Source organism: Coregonus lavaretus (genome assembly GCF_964263955.1).
Source record: "Coregonus lavaretus genome assembly, chromosome: 7".
Lineage (NCBI taxonomy): Eukaryota > Metazoa > Chordata > Actinopteri > Salmoniformes > Salmonidae > Coregonus > Coregonus lavaretus.
The window spans coordinates 36,578,540-36,599,540 of record NC_139994.1 but is presented as its reverse complement, the minus strand read 5'-3'; the positions used below and the strand labels follow the sequence as shown (position 1 = coordinate 36,599,540).

The 21,001-nt window shown below is 41.9% G+C and overlaps 1 protein-coding gene across 1 annotated transcript in view; it reads right to left on the bottom strand.

Annotated features, from left to right (window-relative positions):
• Nucleotides 1-16,607, bottom strand: part of LOC311132338 (sodium/hydrogen exchanger 3-like) — a 61,478-nt gene extending 44,871 nt beyond the window's left edge. Inside the window, exons 1-3 of the mRNA XM_084165584.1 lie at nucleotides 16,258-16,607; nucleotides 1,237-1,539; nucleotides 809-969 (exon numbers count right to left, since the gene is read on the bottom strand). Coding sequence (XP_084021710.1) covers nucleotides 809-969; nucleotides 1,237-1,539; nucleotides 16,258-16,477 — 684 coding nt within the window. The 5' untranslated portion in view covers nucleotides 16,478-16,607. The remainder of the gene's footprint in view (nucleotides 1-808; nucleotides 970-1,236; nucleotides 1,540-16,257) is intronic.
• Between the last annotated feature and the right edge of the window lie 4,394 nt (nucleotides 16,608-21,001).

Below are 21,001 nucleotides of genomic sequence, written 5' to 3'. Positions count from 1 at the left end.
GGCCAAGTATCGCGCCATGCGTCAGGTTCAAACTGTTACAGCTTGGTCTGCGCTCCATAATGATTTAATTAGCCTACATGTCAATTTTCTTACATGAAATATGATCAACTATGACAAATTATCCTCAGCAATAACGACACGGACGTGAAAGCGTTTACAGAGGAAGCAAATGGAATGAAATGGAATTATACAAACTGTAGGCTACCAACTGAAAGGAACCTGATCAAAATGGCCTACGGGCCCTGATCAAAAGTAGTGCACTATATAGGACAGGGGTATTCAAATGCTATTTCAGAAGGTCCAACCTCACAAATTTCCTAGGATGGCAAAGGTCCAGAGGGATATTGTCATTATCGGATTGTCATAATGGGCGTAGTATGCAGATTTAAAGCTAATTTCCTGCAATTCTATAGATTTTTCCATGTCTTATGTGTGGTCATGTGATATCTAAGGGACTCAAACATTACAACAAAATCAATGGGCTGAAAAACCTAGCTAAAAACGTATGCTGACATCGGCTAGTTGATCAACTGTAATAAATAGCTCTTTAAGGTCAGCAATGACTGACATAACAAGATTAAAACTGCTGATGCCCTGCCAAATAATGAAATTGCAGCTTGTGTATTCAACTATTACATATTTCAAGAGTAAGTTGAAAGCCAGACTGAGTTCCAAAAATAAATAAATAATTGAGGCCCACGGTCCGTATTGACACCGCCTATTGTGTATGGCTGATATAGAGAAAAGGGTGCAATTTGGGACGCAACTAATAATGATGAATGAGGATAATCAAGTTTGTGAGACTGACCACTGTGACGCCGTCGTTGAGAAGGGACTCCCCAAACACCAGGATGTACAGGACTTCGTTGACATGGACCTCCTCAAACACGGCAATCACAGCCACGGGGTCCACAGCAGCAATCAGACTCCCAAACAACAACAACTGCAGGAGACCAGTGTTGATATCACCTACAGAGGCCCAGAGTAAAAGGTGTTATGATCTCAGACCTTTGATCTACCTTACACATTAACTCTGAGGACCTCACAAATGCTAGTTCCAATCATCTGAAAACTATAGAAGAACCCGTGGTCAGTTCAGGCTTTGGTTGGGCCTGTCCCAAATGGCACCCTATTCCCTATATAGTGCATTACTTTTGACCAGGGCCCTCTGGTCAAAAGTAGTACACTAGCATAGGAAATCGGGTGCTATAGGAACGCACACGTTGCCTGCCTTACCCATGGCCCCACCCAACCAGCACCCCCAAAGGGCGAGTCCCAAAGTGGCAGCGTTCCAGCAGGTGCCAATAACAGCGTAAACCAGGATGGCGCCCAAGTTGCCGAAGAACAGCTTGTTAGGCATGGAGTAGCCCGCGTCCAGGACGATCTGGGGCAGCAGGTAGAAGAAGAAGGTGAAGGGCTGCAGCCTGAAGGTCTGCACCTTGTCTGCCCCGTAGATGATGCCGCCCAGGACCCAACCGATGCAAATGAGGAGGCCGCTCTCCGGGATCACGCTGGTCAGGCTGGGGCTCAGCTGGAAAACTGTTGGTGAACAGAGTGAGACAAGGACAAAAGAGACATTCAGAGATACGTAGAGTGAATGAAAGACAAAAAGGGTCATCATTTGGTAGATTCTGGTGGAGCAAAGTCAAACAGACCTGAGCCCGGTTTCCCGAGAGCGATTTAATTTAGGCTTACAAATGTTTTAATGGTGCATTTTTCCTACAATGGCCGAAGATGTAACACTAATTTCCCAAAACACCATGCAGAGAAAACATTCCCTAAGTGCGTTGTTAAGGCATGAGTCGATACTGATTGGATCGAAAGAAAGGCAGCGCTGCTCTCGGATCAGCATTCTACCTTTCATATCTTACCTAACATTATAATTAATCCACAATTCTGACGAGGCATCAGATCCTAGAGAGATATTATCACCTATGGCTACAAATATTGAGGCGGCTTATTCTAATGCTTACCCTATAATGCACTAAATCGAGATTTGGCACATCATTGTGCACGTTACACATAATGAAATATATTGATTGAAATATATTGAAATTACAGACAGTAGCATAGAAATAGCTAAATAAAACTCAACTGAATGAACATGGAATTGATTGTAATGTCATTTAAATAATAGCTCTACAGTATGTAGCCTACACTGTATTTATATTTCTAATACAGTCATCTCGGTTTTCATTTAATCATATTTTTATCCTTCGCTGGTTAGTAACAATGTAAAGAAATTGGCAACTTTGTATTTGTATTCACATTTGTTCTGAAGTTATTGGCGGTCACAGAAAGACATATAAACATCTTGATTTTATGTTTAGTGGAAATCTTCTGAGTATAAAGTGACGCGGAAGGGCAAAAACGACAACAATCTTAGCTGTTCTACAAGTGGTCTGAGGCAGTCATTAAATAACAAGCTTCTTCAAGAGCAACTTTAGAAACAATGGTTTTGGGAAACAGCTCAGAGATTTAACAATGCTCCTACGAAGGTTCTAACGATTAATTTAGCCTTAAGATCCTTTTGGAAAACCGGGCCCTGGTTAGCATAAAGTTAAAGAAAAAATGGCAATTGGAAGAACTGTCTTCTTAAGATGGTTTTTTAAATCCGGGCCTTGCTTCATTACTCCAATGATGCCTCCAAGAGAATACATGGCCCTTGTGCTCTGCTCACTGCCTGATAAACCTATGAAGTAAAAAAATACATTTTGCATAGCCAAGTTAGCTAATTAGTTCAGGCCTCCTTACACTTTCTTGATCCCTGAGGTTGTATTCATAAAGCATCTTAGAGTAGGAGTGCTGGTCTACTGTATGTTCAGTTGTGGCTTAAAGATCCTACTGAATATTTCATGGACTGGGAGGACCTGATCATAGAACAGCATTCCTACTCTAAGACGCTTTATGAATAGGCCTACAGGCTGTGGCCTTACACTTTTTTGATTGTTGGTCAATAACGGGATCAAGATGTCCACAGGATACCATGGAGTCCGACATTGACATTTGTTCCTACCTGACAACATTATTGGGATCTACACACAGGAAGGTGTTAAAACTCAAAGCCGTAACTAAACGGTAAAGCAAAATAATTAAAATGTGTTAGGTTGCGAAACTTGCAAATGATCAACCATTTCAGAAGACTGAGAAAGTGTAGTTTTTCTGTCCTTGGAGTATGATTAACCAGCAATGTGCCGTTATAAATGTTCTCATCACTCACTCATTCTCTGGATTAGTGGAGAGAAGCACGTTTTTAATGTCGGTAATGCTTTTTCAGATTCCACACTATCATTCAGGTTACTCCTTCTTTAACTTTTATTAACATTTCAAGTACTGGTGACAAATCATGCATTCCGATTATAATGGATTATAATGGACACATATGATGTGTGTAAAATACTTTTTTGAAGGTTGTACTGATTATGATGAGTTAATGCTAAGCTATTTGCCGGTTATGTGTGGAGCTATGTTTGTTGACATCATTCAATGCATTCTGGGTGTCACATAAACATCTGTCAGACCAAAATGAGGTGAAGGCATGGTTCACTCGTCTTTTGAGTAAACTTCCGGAAGTGAATGATGGTAGAAGACACCACCCTCCCTTAGCCTTCAACATGCATACTGCAAACAGACCTAACTCATCTTGTCACATCTTCTTATCATCTTTGGTTGACGCAGAAAAACAAACATGGCAGCGCGCACAAACTCTACCCATTGTGGGATTTTTTTAGACAGTGTTTTACTCAATTATTTAACATATATTTTAGTAATTTAGCAGACGCTCTTATCCAGAGCGACTTACAGTTAGCGAGTGCATAAATTTTTCTAATACTGGCCGCCCGTGGGAATCGAACCCACAACCCTGGCGTTGCAAGCGCCATGCTCTACCAACTGAGCTACAGAGGAGGCCCAATCACTGGTGAACTCACCCTGATGTGATGAATTGTAAATAGTAATTGTTATTAGCTTATTCATATTATGGTTTCTATCTGCCAAGAGTTGACTAAATATGACCTCTTGTGTTAGCTCACGCTTTACTCAGTTAGCGCTAGGACTAATGTAGCTTATATTTTCCGATTTCAATGAGAATTGTGTTATGCTGTTGCTACTTCTGTAAATGTCTGAACATTGCATCCAAAAATAAACTGCTCAGATTGAGGACATAATGTTGTAAAGACTGTGTTTGTGCAAAATGTTTCTGTGAAAAAACAGTTTGGCCAGCTCAATCGCTGATCGTCAAACCTCAATCGTAACAAGACGTTCTAATGAAGTGTTCTAATCACACCGGTTTGAGCTTACGCTGCGGGGACCACTGTAGTATGATCACACCCGTATGTTCGTACACGTCAAAGTGTAGAAGATTCCCCTCAACTATTCTGTTTATTTATCCTACAGGACCTCGGCTCTGAAAATAAAATATTTAGCAAGTTGCAAAAGCTGTTTCAAAAGTATTTTTTTCGTTTTACAGTTGAAGTCGGAAGATTACATACACCTTAGCCAAATACATTTAAACTCAGTTTTTCACAATTCCTGACATTTAATCCTAGTAAAAATTCCCTGTTTTAGGTCAGTTAGGATCACCACTATATTTTAAGAATGTGAAATGTCTGAATAATTGTAGAGAGAATTATTTATTTCTGCTTTTTATTACTTTCATCACATTCCCAGTGGGTCAGAAGTTTACATACACTCAATTAGTATTTGGTAGCATTGCCTTTAAATTGTTTAACTTGGGTCAAACGTTTCAGGCATCCTTCCACAAGCTTCCCACAATAAGTTGGGTGAATTTTGGCCCATTCCTCCTGACAGAGCTGGTGTAACTGAGTCAGGTTTGTAGGCATTCTTGCTCGCACACGCTTTTTCAGTTCTGCCCACACATTTTCGATAGGATTGAGGTCAGGGCTTTGTGATGGCCACTCCAATACCTTGACTTTGTTGTCCTTAAGCCATTTTGCCACAACTTTGGAAGTATGCTTGGGGTCATTGTCCATTTGAAAGACCCATTTGCGACCAAGCTTTAACTTCCTGACTGATGTCTTGAGATGTTGCTTCAATATATCCACATAATTTTCCTTCCTCAAGATGCCATCTATTTTGTGAAGTGCACCAGTCCCTCCTGCAGCAAAGCACCCCCACAGCATGATGATGCCACCCCCGTGCTTCACGATTGGGATGGTGTTCTTCGGCTTGCAAGCCTTCCCCTTTTTCCTCCATATATAACGATGGTCATTATGGCCAAACAGTTCTATTTTTGTTTCATCAGACCAGAGGACATTTCTCCAAAAAGTACGATCTTTGTCCCCATGTGCAGTTGCAAACCGTAGTCTGGCTTTTCTATGGCGGTTTTGGAGCAGTGGCTTCTTCCTTGCTGAGTGGCCTTTCAGGTTACTGTGGATATAGATACTTTTGTACCTGTTTCCTCCAGCATCTTCACAAGTTCCTTTGCTGTTGTTCTGGGATTGATTTGCACTTTTCGCACCAAAGTACGTTAATCTCTAGGAGACAGAATGCATCTTCTTCCTGAGCAGTATGACGGCTGCGTGGTCCCATGGTGTTTATACTTGCGTACTATTGTTTGTACAGATGAACGTGGTACCTTCAGGCGTTTGGAAATTGCTCCCAAGGACGAACCAGACTTGTGGAGGTCTACAATCTTTATTCTGAGGTCTTAGCTGATTTCTTTTGATTTTCCCATGATGTCAAGCAAAGAGGCATTGAGTTTGAAGGTAGGCCTTGAAATACATCCACAGGTACACCTCCAATTGACTCAAATGGTGCAAATTAGCCTATCAGAAGCTTCTAAAGCCATGACATAATTTTCTGGAATTTTCCAAGCTGTTTAAAGGCACAGTCAACTAAGTGTATGTAAACTTCTGACCCACTGGAATTGTGATACAGTGAATTATAAGTGAAATAATCGGTCTGTAAACAATTGTTGGAAAAATTACTTGTGTCATGCACAGATCAGATGTCCTAACCGACTTGCTAAAACTATAGTTTGTTTAAAAGAAATTTGTGGAGTGGTTGAAAAACTAGTTTTAATGACTCCAACCTAAGTGTATGTAAACTTCCGACTTCAACTGTATGTGTAACTTATACTCAAGTGATTCATCACCAACACTCCAGATCTGGGATAAGTTAGTTAAATGATAAGTAAACAATAGATAACCAGTACCCACGCTTTTGTTAAAATAATTTTTCCTTCATGACATTAATGGTAATATCTCCCGAGTGGCGCAGTGGTCTAAGGCACTGCATCGCAGTGCTAGCTGTGCCACTAGAGATCCTGGTTCGAATCCAGGCTCTGTCGTAGCCGGCCGTGACCGGGAGACCCATGGGGCGGCGCACAATTGGCCCAGCGTCGTCTAGGGTAGGGGAGGGAATGGCCGGCATGGATGTAGCTCAGTTGGTAGAGCATGGCGTTTGCAACGCCAGGGTTGCGGGTTCGATTCCCACGGGGGTATGAAAAAAAAAAATGTATGCACTCACTAACTGTAAGTCGCTCTGGATAAGAGCGTCTGCTAAATGACTAAAAAAAAAAAAAAAAAAAAAAAAAAAAAAAATTAATAAAAAAAAAATAACTAAAATGTAAAATGTAAACAGCGTGTTGCCTTGATAACACTGACAAGGGCTGCAAATGCTAGAGAGTAGTGGCATTATGTTGGGCCTATTTATGGCACAAATGCTTCACAAAACACAGCTTTCGTTCTCACTGGATGATATTGCCTGCTTCCTTTGATCTGTCTGATGTTTACAATTGGCCCATCGTCGTCCGGGTTAGGGGAGTGTTTGGTCGGCCAGGATGTCCTTTTCCCATCACGCTATAGCTGACACGGTCGCCAGTTGTACGACGTTTCCTCTGACACTTTGGTACGGATGGCTTCCGGGTTAAACGAGCAGTGTGTCAAGAAGCAGTGTGGCTTGGCAGGGTTGTGTTTCGGAGGACGCATGGCTCTTGACCTTTGCCTCTCCCGAGTCCGTACGGGAGTTGCAACGATGGGACAAGACTGTAACTACCAATTGCATATCATGAAAAAGGGGTAAAAAAAATGCATAAAAAAATGTATCTCCTTTGAAATGAGACCCAAATTATACATGGAAGGTCAGAGTCTAAGAAATTATTTTTTATGTTTTATGATCATGAAAGAGTAATCTTCCTTGAGTCCAGGCCACATAGAAAGTCATTACAACTTTCACAGCCTTTGCCAAATCTGTCTGCCAGCATCATTGTGAATGATACCAACTCTGCAATATCTTCCCTGACATAGCAGTTTTGTGTCTGTAACATTATTTTGAACTGTGGCAGAAGTGGACCCTGGATTTGGTATGTATTCTTTCATCTCCTTTTATTTGATCTCAACTGCTCTCCACAAAAGTTCAGAACACCAAATTAAAACATTAATTTATCAATCTTCATTAGGAACTAAATCAAATCAGGCCCCACTCTCTAACAGTGAATCTGCAGCTGGTCATCTAATCCTCAAGACCCCTGAGCTGACTGCACCCACCTGTATGCATACACATTTTGGATACCCCAGCCACCAGTATCCATAAGGTGATGAGGTAGGGGGCTTCCACATGGTGCCATTTAAATGTCACGATTTGTATCCCTGAGAGGCTGGACCCATGGTCCCCTCCAGCCTGGCTGTGGTTCGATCCCACCACCCCTAGCTCTGGATGCGACCCCTGGGGTGCTCCCACCTCTGTACCCTCAACTATCAGGCCCACAGTACAAGTCAGCAACAATGCCCCCAGCAGCCAGAGGCAAGTTATGCATGGCATTTCACCAAATAAATAGATAAATAAATAATGGAGCAGAATTTGTTCTCGGGGTTCTTTGAGAGTCCTGAGAACGTATTTGGCCTCTCCTGATGCCCTACGCTCCGAGAGGTTCAGGGTATTCTTGTCCCAGCATCACATAGATATCTGGAGCCAAACTGTAGTACAGACTGTTCAGCCCAGCCGGACAGAATGTTACGTTTCTGTCCCTCTTCTCTCCTCTCCTCTCTTCTCCTCTCTGACGGTGGCACAGTCTCTCTCTCTCTCTCTCTCTCTCTCTCTCTCTCTCTCTCTCTCTCTCTCTCTCTCTCTCTCTCTCTCTCAGATGACCTGCTCAATGCTCAGGTCACAGTGGTGTGGGCCGGGCCGGTGTCTGAGGGCAATGGTGCAGTGAGGGCAGAGGTGCACTGAATAACAGGCTCAACCGTTTATATGTCCTCTCAAGGTGGAAGGGTGTGGAGGGAAGAAAGAGGAAATACAGTACCTCCTCTTTAGGGCATCTGCTCTTGGTTACTCAGTCACATTGAGCAGTGTCTGCATTGCTTGGCTTCGGTTCCTCAGTCTCTATTGCACTCAGTCAAGGGCAGAGACTACTATGGCACTCTCAAGGAGAAAACTTCATCCTAATGTGTGCTTTCAAGTCGGATTAAAAAGTTGTTACATTGGATCTGTGGGTTTTGTTGTGGAATTTCAGTTCATTGTTTGCCTGGCTCCAGAGGGCTGTTTCATGCCCACATTCTGACTGAGGTGTGTGCACATGGGACAATACATCTGTGGGTGTAAACTTAGGGACATTGTGTATTTGTATGTATTCCATAACATTGTTGATATACAACAAAAACTTGTCAAGTAGGAAACAATGGCATCATGTATTTGTGATGTAAACACTGTTGCCATTCTGGTGAACTCCATAGTGATGATGTTGTTTCGGGTCAGGAGCTGGGTCCAGAGGCATCATGACTTGGTTTTACTATCTGTCACTTATTGGTTAGTTACTGTGCTCAAATAGCATAACAAATATGACTCTTTACCCAGGGGGCACAGGTAATCCAACTGACATTTTCTTTTTTTAATGGAATTGTTTGTAATATGTGTATTACGTAGCTCCTGAGTGGCGCAGTGGTCTAAGGCACTGCATCGCAGTGCAAACTGTGCCACTAGAGATCCTGGTTCGAATCCAGGCTCTGTCGCAGCCGGCCGCGACCGGGAGACCCATGGGGCGGCGCACAATTGGCCCAGCGTCGTCCAGGGTAGGGGAGGGAATGGCCGGCAGGGATGTAGCTCAGTTGATAGAGCATGGCGTTTGCAACGCCAGGGTTGTGGGTTCGATTCCCACGGGGGGGCAAGTATAAAAAAAAAAAGATATGTATTCACTAACTGTAAGTCGCTCTGGATAAGAGCGTCTGCTAAATGACTAAAATGTAATGTAATATGTATAAGTGAATAATCATAAGTCAGTATACACTGAGTAAACAAAACATTTAGAACTGCTCTTTCCATGACATAGACTGACCAGGTAAATCCAGGTGAAAGCTATGATCCCTTATTGATGCCACTTGTTAAATCCACTTCAAATCAGTATAGATGAAGGGGGAAGAGACAGGTTAAAGAAGGATTTTTAAGCCTTGAGACAATTGAGACATGGATTGTGTATGTGTGCCATTCAGAGGGTGAATGGGCAATACAAAATATTTAAGTGCCTTTAAACGGGGTATGGTAGGAGGTGCCAGACGTACCGGTTTGAGTCAAGAACTGCAACGCTACTGGGTTTTTCACACTAAACAGTGGTGCATCTCAATATTAGGAAGATGTTCTTAATGTTTTGTACACTCAGTGTATGTGACAGTATATGTGAACATATACTGACTTTATTCAGCAGTCAATGTAGCACATATCACAAGTGCTCACATAGATAGGCCTGTTGTACTTAGAAAGGCCTAACAGGTGGACATTTTCACATTGTCTGGAAGTGTTTCGAAACTGCAACCATGACAGACCCTATGAGTAATCTATTTTCACAAATTATAAATGATAAGTCAAATGTTATTTTAACATAAAGTAAAGTTGGATTTATCATGATCTACTTTATTTACTGCCAAATGTTTAGCTCCATTGCTAAATAGGGTGGGAAAAGATGGCATGCATCAGTTCACATTATTAGCCATATTAATTAACTAATGTCCCAATGTATAATTTTAACCAGCGCCCGGCCTGCCATTTAGCCTTTAAAATGTTAAACATGACCTTGGCCTTGAGGCCCATGTTCCTCCAAGCATGTATAAGTATGCACTTTTTAACACCTGAATAAAAAGGTTCAGTCTTGGCAAGATGGAAAGGTTAGACAAAGGACATTTTTGGGCCTGAAGTTGCAGACACAGTACATATTCTTGTGGAATGAAAAGTTGTATCTTTGTAGTGTATATTGCAAAGTTGCTAAGTTCATACTGGTTACAATTGAGTCACTACGAGCCATAGCATTCAGTTTTATTTTTAACCCTTCAGTTTTTCTGCTACTAATGCCTTGTGGGGGGGGGGGGGGCACCTACTGCAACCTCTAGGAAATCATAATGTTTTGAAGTTGTTTAGAGCACACAGCGCTTCACACTATTTGAGTTAAAGAGAGATGCGTGCTGGCAGCTGGAAATAAAACATTTTCCATCAAGAATAATTTCAAAAAATTCTCGATTAGTTACGATACTCATTTTGTCCGAGTACTCGGCCCACCCCTAGTTTTCACTCCAATCGGCTTTAAAATCTATGGCAAGACTTGAAAATGGCTGTCGAACAATGATCAACAACCAACTTGACAGAGCTTGAAGAATTTTTTTAAGAATCATGTGCAAATATTGTAAAATCCAGGTGTGCAAAGCTCTTAGAGACTTACCCAGATAGACTCACAGCTGTAATCGCTGCCAAAGGTGATTCCAACATGTATAGACACAGGGAGTTGAATACTTATCTAATCAAGATACAGTATATTAGTGTTCTATTTTCCATATACAGTACCAGTCAAAAGTTTGGACACACCTACTCATTCAAGGATTTTTCTTGATTTTTACTATTTTCCACATTTTAGAATAATAGTGAAGACATCAAAACTATGAAATAACACATATGGAATCATGTAGTAACCCAAAAAGTGTTAAACAAATCTAAATATATTTAATATTTGAGATTCTTCAAAGTAGCCACCCTTTGCCTTGATGACAGCTTTGCACACTCTTGGCATTTTCTCAACCATCTTCATGAGGTAGTCACCTGGAACGCATTTCAATTAACAGGTGTGCCTTCTTAAAAGTTAATTTGTGGAATTTATTTCCTTCTTAATGCATTTGAGCCAATCAGTTGTGTTGTGACAAGGTAGGGGTGGTATACAGAAGATAGCCCTATTTGGTAAAAGACCAAGTCCATATTATGGCAAGAATAGCTCAAATAAGCAAAGAGAAACGACAGTCCATCATTACTTTAAGACATGAAGTAAAAATGTAAAGAACTTTGAAAGTTTCTTCAAGTGCAGTTGCAAAAAAACATCAAGCGATATGATGAAGCTGGCTCTCATGAGGACCGCCACAGAAAAGGAAGAACCATAGTTACCTCTGCTGCAGAAGATAAGTTCATTAGAGTTAACTGCACCTCAGATTGCAGGCCAAATAAATGCTTCACAGAGTTCAGTTAACAGACACATCTCAACATCAACTGTTCAGAGGAGACTGCGTGAATCAGGCCTTCATGGTCGAATTGCTGCAAGGAAACCACTACTAAAGGACAACAATAATAAGAAGAGACATGCTTGGGCCAAGAAACACAAGCAATGGACATTAGACCGGTGGAAATCTGTCCTTTGGTCTGATGAGTCCAAATTTGAGATTTTTGGTTCCAACCGGCGTGTCTTTAGGAGACACGGAGTAGGTGAACGGATGATCTCCACGTGTGGTTCCCACCGTGAGGCATGGGGGAGGAGGTGTGATGGTGTGGGGGTGCTTTGCTGGTGACACTGTTTGTGATTTATTTAGAATTCAAGGCATACTTAACCAGCATGGCTACCACAGCATTCTGCAGCGATACGCCATCCCATCTGGTTTGTGCTTAGTGGGACTATCATTTGTTTTTCAACAGGACAATGACCCAAAACACACCTCCAGGCTGTGTAAGGGCTATTTGACCAAGAAGGGGAGTGATGGAGTGCTGCATCAGATGACCTGGCCTCCACAATCACCCAACCTCAACCCAATTGAGATGGTTGGGATTGAGTTGGACCGCAGAGTAAAGGAAAAGTAGCCAACAAGTGCTCAGCATATGTGGGAACTCCTTCAAGACTCCATATGTGTTATTTCATAGTTTTGATGTCTTCACTATTATTCTACAATGTAGAAAATAGTAAAAAATAAAGAAACACTTGAATGAGTAGGTGTGTCCAAACTTTTGACTGGTAATGTATGTATATATATATATATTTCTTCCACTTTTACATTACAGAGTATTTTGTGGCGATCATTGAAAATAAATGACAATTAAATCCATTTTAATCCCACTTTGTAATAACAAAATGTGGAAAAAATCAAGGGGTGTGAATACTTTGTGAAGGCACAGTGTATGCACATTTACACAAACACACATAAAGTGTAATCAATGTCACATCTCAATTATGTCTGTTGTGAACACTCACATTGCTAATGACTACCATGTCACCACAACAAACGAGACCTAAACACAACACAACACGGTAGATGCTCCATTACCTTTAACCATTAACCTTCAAAAGATGACACTCCATAACTCATATCTGTACATACATACGCATATACCTTAGCACAAATTACATTATCACTTGCCAGAATCAAAGTTCTCCTTTACCTTATGACTCAGGGTAAAGTAAAGCGTAACCAAACAAACTCTCAGAGTGTGAATAGAGGGTGGCAATCTATGGTACGATGAAATACTATAAAGATGAGTAGCCCGGGGAAGGGGATGTACATCAGAGGAGGCTCCTCAGAGGAGGAAGAGGACCATCCTCCTCATTGAAATAGTGAAACATTTAAAAAGTTATCCTTTTTAGATAAAACTACACTAAATACATTCATATCAAATCAAATTTTATTTGCCACATGCGCCGAATACAGCAGGTGTAGACATTACCGTGAAATGCTTACTTATAGCCCTTAACCAACAATGCATTTATTTCTTAATAAAAAAGTAAAATAAAACAACAACAAAAAAGCGTTGAGAAAAAAAGAGCAGAAGTAAAATAAAATAACAGTAGGGAGGCTATATACAGGGGGGTACCGGTGCAGAGTCAATGTGCGGGGGCACCGGCTAGTTGAGGTAGTTGAGGTAATATGTACATGTGGGTAGAGTTAAAGTGACTATGCATAAATAATTAACAGAGTGGCAGCAGCATAAAAAGATGGGGTGGGGGTGCAAATAGTCTGGGTAGCCATGATTAGCTGTTCAGGAGTCTTATGGCTTGGGGGTAGAAGCTGTTGAGAAGCCTTTTGGACCTAGACTTTGGTACCGCTTGCCGTGCAGTAGCAGAGAGAACAGTCTATGACTAGGGTGGCTGGAGTCTTTGACAATTTTGAGGGCCTTCCTTCGACACCGCCTGGTATAGAGGTCCTGGATGGCAGGAAGCTTGGCCCCAGTGATGTACTGGGCCGTACGCACTACCCTCTGTAGTGCCTTGCAGTCGGAGGCCGAGCAGTTGCCATACCAGGCGGTGATGCAACCAGTCAGGATGCTCTCAATGGTGCAGCTGTATAACTTTTTGAGGATCAGCATGGCAGATGTGTTGTTACCTACCCTTTCACCAAATAATTAATTAAAACACACTGTTTTTCAGTGAAGGTCTATAGTAACTTCAACAGCAATCTCTGGGGTAGCATTATGGTGTAGCAGGAGGACAGCTAGCTTCCATTTTCCTCTGGCTACATCGACTTCAATACAAAACCTAGGAGGCTCGCAGGCCTCACCCCCTTCCATAGACCTACATGATAATTATGACCACTTCCGGAGGACGACCTCCAACCAATCAATGCTTTTGCAGTATGAACTGACATGTTGTCCATCCAATCATGAGATTAGGATCAGAGAATGAACCTAGTGTGTTGTATTGGGGTTGTGCCGCAGAGCATTATGGGGGGTTCTATGTGTTGAGAAGCTTGGTGAGTTGTTGACATTGTTGGATAGAGATTGAGAGTGAAAAGTGATAGTTGAGCATTTTTAGCATATTATTCAATTCAAATTAGTTTCTTCAAATTACAGGAGATGGAGGAGGTATATTATAAATGGTTTTCTTGGTTTTAGAACTTTATTTTTGTGTCCAGTTGCCTTGCTAACTTCAGTAGCAAGTAGCAGTAGCTAGCAGTCAGTGCGAGCATGGCACCAGAATGGCAAATGCTACCGTAAATGCTGTGGACTTTTTGTTGAAGAACCCCTTTCATTCTCTGGGGTACATGGAAAAGGTGCAAATTAAAACCGAGGGTCGACCTCTGCCTGAGATCAGTTTCATGAAGAAGGATGAAAAGGTGAGGGTGTTCAATACCAATTGGTATCAACAGTATAGCTGGTTAACAGGGAGCCTTTCATCAAGCCGCCTATATTGCTGGCCTTGCCTGCTTTTTGGAAAGCCTTGGGCGAAAGGGGGGTACAGTGACCTGAAGAACATCGATCATTCAGCTAAACGGCATAACAAAAGCAGGAAGCATATAAATGCCCACATCAGATTCAAGCTTCTGGGAAAAAGCCGCATCGATCATGTAAATGGACGAAAGTCTGTGTATTCAAATTGAGCAACACAACGAGAAAGTAAGAAGAAACAGGGATGTTCTCAAGCGGCTTATCGACACCACTGCATATTTGGGCATGTTAGGGCAACTACAAGGAGCTTGCAGAGGTAATTGCCCGTTACGATGCTTTACTTGCTGAACATATGGAACTTTCGACTGTCTTTTCTGGGATGTCGAAATCAATTCAGAATGATTTGATAGCTTCCATCGCATCTCCATTAAAAGTGAGATTAAAGAGAGGTTGACGCAGCGCATTACTCGTGCGCGTTCAAGTAGGCTTTCCACTTTCCTTCTGTATTTATTTAGAAAAGGTACACATAATCACTCCGGACAGACACAAGCAAACAATCAATACATAAATGTTGCAGCAGCCTAGGCTACACCTAAACATTAGAGATCTGACATGCTGTACGATACTATTTTTTCAGTCTGATCAACTGTAGGCTACTAATAATAGCAGCTGCATACAGCCTATGCAACCTGTCCATCTGGTCAGGGCAAATAAATAGGTAATGTTATGTATTTATAGTCCATTTGTGTGTCAGGATAAAATGTGAATGTGATCAAATTTGGTTTATATTCCAATTTGAGCTGGCTAGGCTGCCTATACATTTTCAATCCAAAAATAATTAGCTGTAATTAATCAATCAACATAATAGTGATGACAGATGTGAGTACATTTTTTATTAGGCCTGCATGATGCAAACATGCATTAAGCAAGCTCAGCCCTGTGAGTTCTATTGTCTATCAGTTGTTATCTCTGTGTCTGGGTCGAGGAAATACCCCTCTTAATCTAGTCTAAATATAATGAATATGAACAAGTATAAGGTTGCTGCAGTTTGACAGGGTTGTCTTCCCCCCCAGGGCCAGGAGTTTATTTCAGGAGTAAAAAAAAAAATATGTGACCTGATTAGGAACAACTGGTCCCGTCATAGCCTTGTCACTAGTCTGCTTGCAGTTGTTAGTTATTGTCAGGTATGTGGATGATCAAGGCTTTATTCAGGAATGTTTCTTTGGCTACTTTGATGTGTCAAGAGGTGAGATGAGCAGTCTGTGTTTGACTTTGTGAATTCTGATATGTCTGAGTTTAACTTCATGGAGAAACTCGTTGCCCAAACCTACGATGGTGCAGCTGTAATGGAATGTATCTGCTATTTGTATTTACAGCTAAGTCCCCTCCTGTTCCCTGATTAAGAGGTGATGACCACTCCACTCCACTACCATTGTCAACTCTCTCCTGACATGAACTGAAGCCACGTCTCATGTGCCCGCTCATTCACTGGCCCATATCAATTTTCTCTCATTACTGTATGGAGAGTCAATCACACACACAAACGCAATCACATTATTACACATCAATGATTTTGCTTGGACTAACTCATTCTTAGATGTTTTGTGTAACTGTGTAGTGTATTGTGTTATTGGTTTTTGTCTTCCCAGTCAAATCCTGTCTTGCCCTCAGTGGAAGATTGAGCTCTTCTCCAACGCCATCCATCCATGATGAGCCTGTCCTGCACTGAAGCCTATGAACACCTCAACCCCTGTCCTGCACTGATGTCAAGCCTCTGAACACCCCAACTCATGCCTCATACCCTCATTGTTGTCTCCGTGTGTTCCGAGCCTATACCGTGGGTCTCCCATCCTCCTCAATTTTTCAAGTCACCAGCCTCCACTGATGTACATGTATGGTACTCACCGAGTTTGCAGAGCCAGCTGACCAGGATCCAGAGTGCCACCAGGTATGGGAAATGAATTTCCTCCCACTTCCAGATAACGATGGGCAGGGTGGTGATAGGATCTTTTGTTCCATTTCCTGTGCTTTGTTCTTCATTCCTTGCCTGAGATGCCAGGCTGGGCCTACTAATGGCAAGCAGTACCATCACCAGGAAGAACGTGGAGCGCCACAGAACTGGCATCTTGGAGCTGGATGCTTTTCAAATCTTGAGCTTTGATCAATTTTGGTGTGTGTCTCTCTCTCCCTCTCTGTACTCTCTCACTGACTCTCTGGATTGTCAGTGCTGGCCCTAAGTATGTTTGCTCCCCTCTGTCCTAGCTCAGGCTAGAACACACCTTTTCACTGCAGGTGAATGTCCCTCCCACTCTTTAGCCAGACCGGCTAGTTGGGCCACTTCTTCAATGGCAGGGTGCAGTTCTGCACAACCGTACCACCCTCTTGGTATTCATTGGCTCAGGACACCAGAGGCGTCATGCACATAGGGGTCAGAGAGGCACGTGCCCCCTCAGATTTGTCCTGTTAAAAAAATATGTTGTTGTTGTTTTTTCTCTGTAAAATAACTATCCACCTAGCACTTTTATGAAGTTTGATTTACTATTTGTATTTCTTTGTATTTATTAGGGATTCCCATGAGCTACTCTTCCTGGGGTCCAAACACATTAAGGCACTTACATCACACATAAAACAAAAGATAAAACAGTACATCATATAACATTATTACACCTCTACATATCTACAATACAAAATGTATTATACCACCATACAACAATGTACGTGTGGGTAGAGTGTGTGTGCTAGCATGTGTGTGCGTATGAGTGTCTGTACCTGTGTGTGTGTCTCTTCTGTATTTTTTAATCTGATTCTACTGCTTGCATTAGTTACCTGATGTGGAATAGAGTTCCATGTAGTAATGGCTCTATGTAATACTGTGCACCTCCCATAGTCTGTTCTGGACTTGGGGATTGTGAAGATACCTCTGGTGACATGTCTTGTGGGGTATGCATGGGGTCCGAGCTGTGTGCTAGTAGTTTAAACAGACAGCTCGGTGCATTCAGCTTGTCAACACTTCTTACAAAAACAAGTAGTGATGAAGTCAATCTCTCCTTCATATTTCAGTTTTTTATTTTGTAATAAATTAGCAACATTTCTAAAAACCTGTTGTTTTCTCTTTGTCATTATGGGGTATTTTTATAGATTGATGAGGGAAAAAACAATTTAATCAATTTTAGAATAAGGCTGTAATGTAACAAAATGTGGAAAAAGTCAAGGGGTCTGAATACTTTCCGAATGTACTGTAAGTGACTTTCAGAGATGAATGAATATGAATGTCATCTGTAATTATCAAGTTATTTATTTCATGAACCTTGTTTCTTAGGCTAAAAACAGTACCAGTCAAAGGTTTGGACACACCTACTCATTCAAGGATTTTTCTTGATTTTTACTATTTTCTACATTGTAGAATAATAGTGAAGACATCAAAACTATGAAATAACACATATGGAATCATGTAGTAACCAAAGAATTGTTAAACAAATCAAAATATATTTAATATTTGAGATTCTTCAAAGTAGCCACCCTTTGCCTTGATGACAGCTTTGCACACTCTTGGCATTCTCTCAACCAGCTTCATGAGGTAGTCACCTGGAATGCATTTCAATTAACAGGTGTGCCTTGTTAAAAGTTAATTTGTGGAATTTCTTTCCTTCTTTAATGCGTTTGAGCCAATCAGTTGTGTTGTGACAAGGTACGGTTGGTATACAGAAGATAGCCCTATTTAGTAAAAGACCAAGTCCATATTATGGCAAGAACAACTCAAATAAGCAAAGAGAAACGACAGTGCATCATTACTTTAAGACATAAAGGTCAGTCAATCCGGAAAATGTAAAGAACTTTGAAAGTTTCTTAAAGTGCAGTCTCAAAAACCATCAAGCGCTGTGATGAAATTGGCTCTCATGAGGACCGCCACAGGAATGGAAGACCCAGAGTTACCTCTGCTGCGGAGGATAAGTTCATTAGAGTTACCAGCCTCAGAAATCGGCAATTAAGTGCACCTCAGATTGCAGCCCAAATAAATGCTTCACAGAGTTCAAGTAACAGACACATCTCAACATCAACTGTTAAGAGGAGACCGTGTGAATCAGGCCTTCATGGTCGATTTTGCTGCAAAGAAACCACTACTAAAGGACACCAATAATAAGAAGAGACTTGATTGGGCCAAGAAACACGAGCAATGGACATTAGACCGGTGGAAATCGATCCATTGGTCTGATGAGTCCAAATTTGAGATTTTGGGTTCCAACCGCCGTGTCTTTGTGAGACACAGACTAGGTGAATGGATGATCTCTGCATGTGTAGTTCCCACCGTGAAGCATGGAGGAGGAGGTGTGATGGTGTGGGGGTGCTTTGCTGGTGACACTGTCTGTGATTTATTTAGATTTCAAGGCACACTTAAACAGCATGGCTACCACAGCATTCTGCAGCGATACGCCATCCCATCTGGTTTGCGCTTAGTGGGACTATCATTTGTTTTTCAATAGGACAATGACCCAAAACACACCTCCAGGCTGTGTAAGGGCTATTTGACCAAGAAGGAGAGTGATGGAGTGTTGCTTCATATGACCTGGCCTCCACAATCACCCGACCTCAACCCAATTGAGATGGTTTGGGATGAGTTGGACCGCAGAGTGAAGGAAAAGCAGCCAACAAGTGCTCAGCATATGTGGGAACTCCTTCAAGACTGTTGGAAAAGCATCCCAGGTGAAGCTGGTTGAGAGAATACCAAGAGTGTGCAAAGCTGTCATCAAGGCAAACGGTGGCTACTTTGAAGAATCTCAAATATTAAATATATTTTGATTTGTTTAACACTTTTTTGGTTACTACATGATTCCATATGTGTTATTTCATAATTGTGATGTATTCACTATTATTCAACAATGTAGAAAATAGTAAAAATAAAGAAAAACCCTTGAATGAGTAGGTGTGTCCAAACTTTTGACTGGTACTGTATTTTAATGTGGGCTATTTTTAGCACTTTTCTGGGATGCTTGATTGTTTTTATTGCCTTACTGGGAAGCTTATCAGAATTAGACATGCTCTTGTTATTTCTGTTTGAGCTGATAGGGTGAGCTGCACACGGTGGACTTCCTACTAGGGCATACCGCCTCAGTGCTAACAGTATAACTCTGGTTCAAAAGCACATGATTACTGAATACAATAGCTGTAGGATGAACAGAGGCATTCAAGGTAGTTAGAGGGACATACATTAAGTTACTTACATTACCCCCTAAGAAAATAAAATAAAAGTACTTACTTCCAATGCCCCTGGGAAAGTGTACATTTGCTGCAGCATTATGACAACTCAGCATCACAATGGTTGTGATTAACTTAGCTGGTCATTGATAAGTAATTGTCTCAACGCAGCCTTGAAATGCATGGACAGATTTCAGGATCGAAGATGATTTGGATGGACTCTGTCATTCCTGTAGAGCAGGGGTGTCAAACGTCTGGCCCGCGGGCCGGATCAGGCCCGCAAACGGGTTTAATCCGGCCCGCGAGATGATTTTTAAAAAAAACTGCTGTTCCAATTGCGTCCACTGGATGGCGCAATAGCAATTGTGTTAAGCAAGCAAACTGTTTATACCGGGGCAGAGCAAGTAGGTCAAGCACGTGCAGCCAATGAGCTACTTTGTTTTGCCCGCGATATTTATTACGGCTTCTACTTTTAACATTATGTGCTTTGGCACCCTCATTGCCCCAATATGGCTCTGTCAAAAAAGAGAAAAGTGGTCGTAGAGTGCAGAGTGTTCCAAGAAAAATGGTCATCCTATTTATTCACAGAATTGAATGGGAAAGCTGTATGTTTGGTGTGTTCAGAGCATGTTGCAGTGCTGAAAGAATATAACCTTCGTCGCCACTATGTGAGTCTTCATGCCGACAAATATGACAACTTTCAAGGACAGCGGAGATGAGAGAAGGTGAATGAACTGTTGGCGGGTCTGAAGAAACAGCAGTCTGTGTTTACTCACAGCCGAGACATCAGTGACGCTGCAGTGAAAGCTAGCTACCTCATTGCTAATGAAATCGCAGTGGCTTCAAAACCATATAGTGAGGGTGAATTTGTAAAAACATGCATGATGAAGGCAGCGGAGATTGTGTGCCCTGAAAAGCGGCAGGCTTTTGCAAATATCAGCCTGACAAGAAACACAGTTGCAGACAGGATTTCCGATCTTTCAGTGGATTTGGACAGCCAGTTGAAGCAAAAAGTAGTCATTTATTGCGTTTTCGGTTGCAATTGATGAAAGCACGGACATTACAGATGTTGCACAACTGGCCATTTTCATCCGCGGAGTTGATGACACATTGACTGTCACCGAGGAGTTTGTGGAGTTGATGCCGATGACAGATACAACGACAGCAGCTGATATTTTTACCGCACTCGTCGGCGCGCTGGACAGGGTCGGAGTGGACTGGTCCCGCGCTGTCAGCCTGGCTACAGATGGTGCGCCCTCAATGATCGGGAAAAAAGCAGGCGTTGTGACAAAGTTCCGAGAGAAAGTGCAATCTGCAAATGGAGGACGTGATTTTTTGACTTTTCACTGTATTTTGCACCAGGAGGCTTTGTGTTGCAAGTCATTAAAGATGGATAACGTCATGAAGGTGGTCATCCAAACTGTTAATTTCATCCGATCCAGAAGCCTGAATCACC